The sequence below is a fragment of the Vollenhovia emeryi genome, unplaced genomic scaffold (genome assembly GCF_000949405.1).
Source record: "Vollenhovia emeryi isolate VEMERY1.0 unplaced genomic scaffold, V.emery_V1.0 DF939122.1, whole genome shotgun sequence".
Taxonomy (NCBI): Eukaryota; Metazoa; Arthropoda; class Insecta; order Hymenoptera; family Formicidae; genus Vollenhovia; species Vollenhovia emeryi.
The window spans coordinates 1929419-1937040 of record NW_011967244.1 but is presented as its reverse complement, the minus strand read 5'-3'; the positions used below and the strand labels follow the sequence as shown (position 1 = coordinate 1937040).

At 44.2% G+C, this 7622-nt stretch overlaps 2 protein-coding genes across 4 annotated transcripts in view; one reads left to right on the top strand and one right to left on the bottom strand.

Annotated features, from left to right (window-relative positions):
• The window catches only part of LOC105569924 (alpha-1,6-mannosyl-glycoprotein 2-beta-N-acetylglucosaminyltransferase), a 26911-nt gene extending 25188 nt beyond the window's left edge, over positions 1-1723 (bottom strand). For all 3 annotated transcript variants that reach the window (XR_001009555.1, XR_001009551.1, XM_012026786.1), the window contains exon 1: positions 1436-1723. The gene's annotated coding sequence lies outside the window, so the exon portion shown is untranslated. The remainder of the gene's footprint in view (positions 1-1435) is intronic.
• Positions 1724-4918: 3195 nt separating this feature from the next.
• Positions 4919-7622, top strand: part of LOC105570097 (odorant receptor 49b-like) — a 4187-nt gene continuing 1483 nt past the window's right edge. The window contains exons 1-4 of the mRNA XM_012027062.1: positions 4919-5721; positions 5853-5952; positions 6281-6376; positions 6813-6968. Coding sequence (XP_011882452.1) covers positions 4919-5721; positions 5853-5952; positions 6281-6376; positions 6813-6968 — 1155 coding nt within the window. The remainder of the gene's footprint in view (positions 5722-5852; positions 5953-6280; positions 6377-6812; positions 6969-7622) is intronic.

Genomic DNA, 7622 nt, shown 5'->3' with positions numbered 1-7622 from the left:
AAAGAGACAAAGAACGAATTAAACTAAGTTTAAAGTTAAGCGACATTGGTGAAATCGGACCCAAGATTGATGTTAAACGGCGTTTAGTGAAACCAGGCCTTAGGCCCGATTTCACCAAACGTCGCTTAACTTTAATCTTATTGTTAGTTTAATTCGTGTTTGTCTCTTTCTAAAGTAACAGTTGGAGAGCGACAAAGAACGAATTGAACTAATTGTAAGCTTAAAGTTAAGCGACGTTGGTGAAACCGGGCCTATTAAGCCCGATTGCGTTCTGAGATTCGCGTTTAGTTACCGTTCGCGTTTAGAAAGCAATTCGACTTTCGTCCCGCGAGACCTGGACGCGAGGCTATTGTCACGTTTCGGTGCCGTCATCGGCTGAGAATCGGGTGACCCAACATCCAGCCGAGGACGCAATGTAATCGCGCGTCATAATGCATAAACGCGACGATCTCGGCAATCGGTCCTGGGAGTCAGCGACGATCAGCTGTCGTATTTGAAGGCCGCGTATGTCTGCACTCACGTTTAATAAATCACGCGGTACGATTGTCCGACACGCTTTTCTTAACGCGAATCGCACCCAGTGTCGTCCAAGGCTGAGGGTCGCACAAACCGCAATTACGTCCCGCATTTTAACGCAATGCAGTCGTTAAATTCCGAGATTCATTTTTGCGACAACACGACTGTCCTGTTCAGCCGTCATCGTCAGTCAAGACTCGCACGACACGGCGACGTTTAAAGACCGATGCTGGCGATTGTGCAATTCGTCCCTCTGAGACTTATTTGCGGCACGTAACATAAAAATTGTACGTAATGCAAAGGTCACCACGTCCACATTCGTATTTAACGTTCGTTTCTTCGAGATTTATTTGCAGCACGCAACGCACAAAAATTATACGCACGGTTACACCGCTATCGGCCGGGAGGGAGACTCTCGTATCGGCCACGTTCAGGTACCCATAGTCACCCTACTCAGCCTCAAATCTATTCAGGTATATTGAGCCTGTGAGCCTCGAGATATGCGTCTAATGTACTTTTTGCCCTGAAAATCAATCTGATTCTGTCTCTCCCTCCGTTCACAATATTCGTCTGTTTGATTTTAAATGCCGCGAGATGCGACAATAACTAATACGGCCACGTTTACGCAAGGCGGCCGTGGTACGTCAGAAACATGGATACGACTACGAAGGGTGTTCGAACGCTCCGGTGCTCATCCGCGGCGGCGGCGGCGGCGGCGAAAAGGAATATCGGGAACCGGGACACGATGTGCGTTGAGACGAGAATTCCACCCGGACGGCGGCAAGATGGAAAGAGACCGTGTGGAAGAGGAGCAGCGTGCACGGATCGTCGGCGGGCGAATCGATCGGTAGGACGTGGCTGACGTTAGAGAAAGAAAGGTTCTCGCAGGGATCCCCAATTACGGTATACATATACTCACACGTGTCGCGCGACGAGAGCCGTTCCGGGCGGAGCTTCCGGGGTGACTCCGCTCCGGTGGCGGCGAGAGGTGCCGATGACAGGGGACGTCGTCGTCGTCGTCGTCGCCTCCTCGGCCACATGCACGCGCCGCGCACGCACTCGCGGAGCGTCCGGAGAGACTGAACCCCAGGGAAGTCTAAGGCGAGGAGTCGACGCGCGCGTGCGAGTTGGCGCGTTCCGCTCGGCCGTCACTCGCGTTACGCGGCACGCGAGCCACAGCCACGCGCGCTTGCGAGTCAGTCCAAGCCCGCCCGCCCGAGACGCGAACCCACCCTCGGCGACTGGCGGCTCACTCTCCCTCTCTCTCTCTCTCCCTCCGGTCGAGCGCGCGCGCACGAGGTGGGAAAGCGATGCTCCCGTGCGCTCCTCCCCGAGGTGACACGTCGACCGAACGCCGCGCTCCGCTTGGTGAAAATAGCCGGCGAGACGAACGCCAGCGCCCAGCTTGCTCCGCAAGCGTTGCGCGTGGCGAGTCACCTCTCTTGAGAGTTTTCGTGGTTTAGGGGTTGCAGGTACACGGGGATCAAGTGGGGAAAGGTGCTCTCGAGGGTGCTAACGGCGCTAACTGATCAAATTTAGCCACGCTACGGAATACGATGCCTCTTAATTTACCACCGGTCTCTCGTTTACCGCTGATGGATTAGACCCGGGTATACCTTCGAGGGCAGAAAACAGACGTTCCGCGTGGAAAAAGGGGCGAAAAAGGCAATGACTGTGGATATTTCTCGAGTGTAAAATCGGATAACGGAGATTGATCGACTCGAGATTAACGACGTTGGAAATATAAGCCTCTCGAATACGTCGCTTTAATGTACCCTTGTCGCGGCGTGTTAATCAGTTATAGTATCAGCAACGCCGGTGCTGTTTTTGCACATTACGCAGCGGTTTACTTTGTTAATTTGTTCCAAAGTAATTAAAAATCGAATAAAGTAAAGACATTCTTCAAGGACTCGCCGCTCTATCTTTTTATATTTCCTCCCTGCTCTCATTAACGGTGACTTTTATAAATAATATACGTTATTACTACTGTTACAAGTCTGTTTATCGTTTTATCATTTTTATACTTTACGCAAATACTACAATCACTCTTTTTATGAGAAAAACCTAGTAATTTTCTTGAACATGAAGTAAAAATTAATTCCATTTCGCTCCATCTATCTCGAAATACTGCTATTTTTATTGCTTCTACTCTTTTTAAATTAAATAGCTTCCATTTTTGCTTTCTTATAGAGAAAAGCTTTGTCTCCGTAAAAAAAATTTTTCTCGAGTTTTCTTTACCAATATGTTTAGAATGTTCCAAATCGTCTAAAAATCACATTTTTTTCTTAAACGTTCATAAATCGTAAAAACGATAAGGCTGAATATAGTAAATATACGAAAAAGAGTGTCACGCTTTCGTTTTAATAATACGTTCTTCGTTTCCATTATTAAATTAATAAGTTATTTTCAACCAGACTATTGTTATTAATACAGCATCTTTTTTTAAGCATACAATCAGTAGTTTTGAGGTCGGATCTGTGAGCTCCATAATTATAAGCCCAAGTAAGAGCAATATTTTGCTGTATAATATTTTTCTATCTTTTAATTAAAATACAAACGAAATCCAGGTGGGATTTTGCGGGAACAATGCGTTTAGATCGCCCTGCTGCCATCTAGGAAGCTCGTGCGGCGTTGTGAAATGAAATCGATATTTTACCGCCATCAGATTAAATAAACGTTTAAATTCTTAGTAATTTTAAGGAAATTGAAATTTAAAGAAACACCTTTAAGACGTTTCAGCCTCTAATAAATTTTGCGTGTTCGTTTATTCGTTCACGGACGATTACGATTATTGAAATTTACTTGTTAACAGCCGGCTTTAGTGTACGAATAAATGGTGCTTTCAACACAAATATGATAAGATAGATCGCATACGCGCGATATTATCAATTATTCATATTCTGCATTTAGATTGCGCTACCAACGAAGAATAAATATCTGTGACTCAGCTAGTAATTTATCATAGAAGACTCCGGTCTTCGTCGAGCTGTTACTTGCTGAGCATTACGTGCCTAGTCCGTCCACAGTCCCCCGAAATACAAGCCCGCTAGTGGACGGAAAGACCGGCTGAAGCAAAAATAACTAAAATTAAAATGTTGCCGTATAAATAGTAGGGGCCTCTATACATTGTTCTGTGTTGCAACATTCACTAAGTTTGTTGCGCAAAACGCATATACTTGTCTCCACTACTTATCATACCAATGTGGGTGTGACAGATATAGCTGTCCCAAATATTACTATTTGTTGGGATTGTGCCAACCCTAATTAGACATGTGGTAACCGGATCGGTCTCTCCGTGTAGATTTTGATAATGCTATTGAATTATTCGATTTAGATAAAATATCTTATTTCGTTTCTACAACCAAACAGTAAACGCACTATTTTATCTTCACTGTTAATACCGAAAATCAATAAAATTATTTTTAGAGCGCACAGAGATCGACTATTAGGTATTCGAGCAAATCAGGAAAAAGAGAATCGAGTTCAAAGAAACGCGGTTGGGAATGTAATATAAAAATGATTGCATTGATCACGTTAGCAGTGATAAAAACGAGTGAGATAACATCGAGCCTTCTTCCATTCTTTAAGATGATTTAGAGGAAAGTCCCCTATTACGAATTGGGCTTCTAATGTGAGATAGCAGGTCCAAATTCAACCACAAATCTTTTTTCGCGACGATTACGCGATCTAACAATGAATTTTCCACTAAACAGATTTCACTACAAGAGCAACACATTCACAGTGGAACCAATAGATAATGCTTGTTAATTCAACAGAACCCCGTTGTCTCATAATAGGAGACTTTTCTTCTTGTTACATTCATTAATTTTTCTTAACATGCAAATGTATCGTATTGCCCAACGCATCGTGGCAAAATAATAAGTTAAAAAAATGATAAAAAATAATGCATCACTGGGGAATAAAATTGAGCGCACGAAACCACACGGTGTTTTTAAGCGCGGTACGACAGTCTTTTTCAATTCCACGCGAGACAAGAAAAAACGCAGGAAAACCTGTGTTTAACGTAGACCCTCATACCCGTCTGTCCGAGCAGAATTGCACACTGCATTGTCACGCCATTGCAACTTCACTCTCAGCTTCAGGACAAACGTCAATTATTCATTCGACACGCTCGGTCGCCGATACTTCTGTCGGAGGAAGTTCGCCAGCGAATTCGCTGGAATAATTAATTATTTCAGAAGTAATAGCAGGGCACGCGCTATTTCGCGTCGACTCTCGAGACGCGCAGGTGCAAATCCTATAGGCTCCTCATGAATTCTATAGGCGATATCCACCGACGACTCGCGATTTCCGAGCGGGAGATAGGCACGAAATTCGCGATTCGGGTTCTCGTATCCGTTGTCATATTTGTCAGTCCGTCACTCGGCGATTCCCGGTTAAGATGGTGTCGGACGACTCGTTCGCGGGTGTCATCCGCGTGAACCTCGCGCTTCTCAGGCTCTCCGGCGTGGTGTCCTACGAAAATGGGAGTATCCGGCGGTCGAGCTCGCAGAACGTCCTCGGCGCGATCGCGTACGGTTGTCTGTTCGCGTACGCGGGCCTCTACACGTACGATTTCGCGTTGCACACGGTCTACCTCGACACCTGGATGGAGTCATTCGCGATGATACTCTCCCTCGTGGGCGGGCAGACGCGATTCACGATTCTCCTCTTATTTCGCGGTAGGTTCGAGCGATTACTGACAATCTGCGAGGAACTCTGGACGACGTTGAGCGCGCCCGAAAGGAAGCACGTCCGCGATTACGTCAAGACGACGAGGCAGTTGACTTACTACTATCTGTTCGGGTGCGCGTTCACCATCTTCTTTTACGCCGTGGCGAGTCTCTTCATGGGACAGCGCGATGACTCGTCGAACGCGACCACAAGGACCCTGCCGTACGCCTGTCCGGTCGAGGTCCATCGGTCGCCCTATTACGAAATAATGTACGTCGCGCAATTGTGCAGCATGATAAACGTCGGTCTCACCTGCGCCGGTGCGGACACGGTCGGGCCGGTGCTCGTCTTGACCGTCTGCGGCCACTTCAAGGTCCTTAACACGCGAATTTTGCACCTCAACGATCGCGACCGGGTAAATTCGGAAGGATCGCGTTCAGCTCTCGAGTCGCTCGAGGAGAACGACGTATCAAAAGATCGTGCAAGATTTAATCTCGAGGCCTGCGTGTACTATCATCAGACGATGCTCGAGTAAGTATAGAAAGAAGGGGTTTTCGTTTAAAAAAAAAATTATGGCGTATTAAATGTTTCAAACGGTTAGAGATTCCTCGTTTGCGAAAATGGTTTGATTAATCGACAAATACATGACATTGTTCAAATAGACTTTGCAAGGAAGTCGAGAGTCTGACCAACAGCATCTTCTTGACGCAACTGCTCGGCAGTACGTACAACGTCTCCCTCGTGGGATTTAAACTAGCGGGGGTAAGAGTGTTCGAATTAACCTTTCGTTTACATGTTATCAATCTCATTTCGCTTTGCAATTTTCAAATATCACACGTTCAAAATAGACTGAAATTTTTGTAAAGCTTTCCTCTTGGAAAGCTTATTTGCTTCACCTGAACAACAATCATTTCCGATGAATCTAAAACTGAGGATAAACGTATTCTCATTTGAAATCGAAAACGATTTAAATAAAAATAAATCTTGTCGAATCTATTGAACTTTTTTACGTTATATCTATCATCATTTAGCTGATTTGATTAATGATTGACGATACATTCTATTTACCAGTCGTGTACCAATATTACAGGATGATCCTGATAAATTTAAATATGCAACGCAACTGTTAATTGCAGTAATTCAACTGTTTTTGTGTAACTGGGCGGCGAATGTTCTTCTCACCGAGGTATGTCGGAGATATGCAATTAGATATTTATTGGATTCCAATAACAATAAAATATAAAAGTAAAAAGCTCTGAAGTACAAACGTAGGCTCGATAAAAACCGAAAAGAATAAAACAATAATATTCGAGCCTTATTCTACCAAGCTAAAAGTATGAGATAAAATATTTCTAAAAATTGAAGAAAACTTTGGAATCCACCTTCGCGTAGTCATATTTCATTAAAGGCGAATACAAGAAAACGTAAAAAGACGCGTCATGCGAACATGTGTTACGAATGACTTGAGTATGAAAAATGTGCGTTTCTTTTCGCAGACATGAAAAGGGCACTCAATTCTCGTAATGCTCTTTCGCGCAACACCTTTTTACATTTATATTTTATTAGCGCTTCAATAATATCTATCTTGTGGCTTACAATAGCGTTATTGGATTATGTTTCAGAGCCAGGACGTAGCGAGAGCGATATACTTCACGCCGTGGTATCGTTTCCCGCATCAACTAAAGAGATCTCTAAATATTATCACAATGAGATCTCAGAAACCAGCGCAGCTGACCGCCGGTTACATTATACCATTATCCTTGCAAACATTCGCGTCTGTACGTACGTCCATTGCATGCAAAACACGCCTTATCCGTTAAGTAATCATTTCGCGAATAATAAGATGTCGTATTTTAAAGAGCCAACAATATTGGCGACGAGAAGGTGTCATGTCAATAATTTGTAATTGATTTTCAAATAGTGATCAAGAGTACCTGGCCCGAGGGGGAAACCGCTGACCAAAATCTTGTACACCAATGCCCACTAATGCCCAGTGGGCATTACTTTATCTCATTAACTCAGTATATTATTTTATCTTATTTTATTTTTATAATGTTTCAGCAAGGCGTAAGGCCCCAAAAATGCCTAGCAATGCCCAAAAAATGCCCAGTAATGCCGCAAATCTGTACACCACAATGCCCTCAGCGATTTACCCCTCGACCTGGCCCTTTAGAACATCCTTACGTAGCATTGTATAAAAACGAGCTTAAATTGTTTTCGTCAGGGTTTTCTTGACCATACCTGGCACTTTTAATAATACAAAAAATTTATTGCGAAAAATATGTTCACCCTTATCGGCGCGCAGTTCAAAAAAGTCGAAATAGACACGCAGACAACATCTTTATACCGTTATGGCGACAAATATTATCATATGCCTCGGTGGTCGAATTGGTGAGACGCCCGCCTACTCTGGGAAAAAAAAAGTCAGTTAT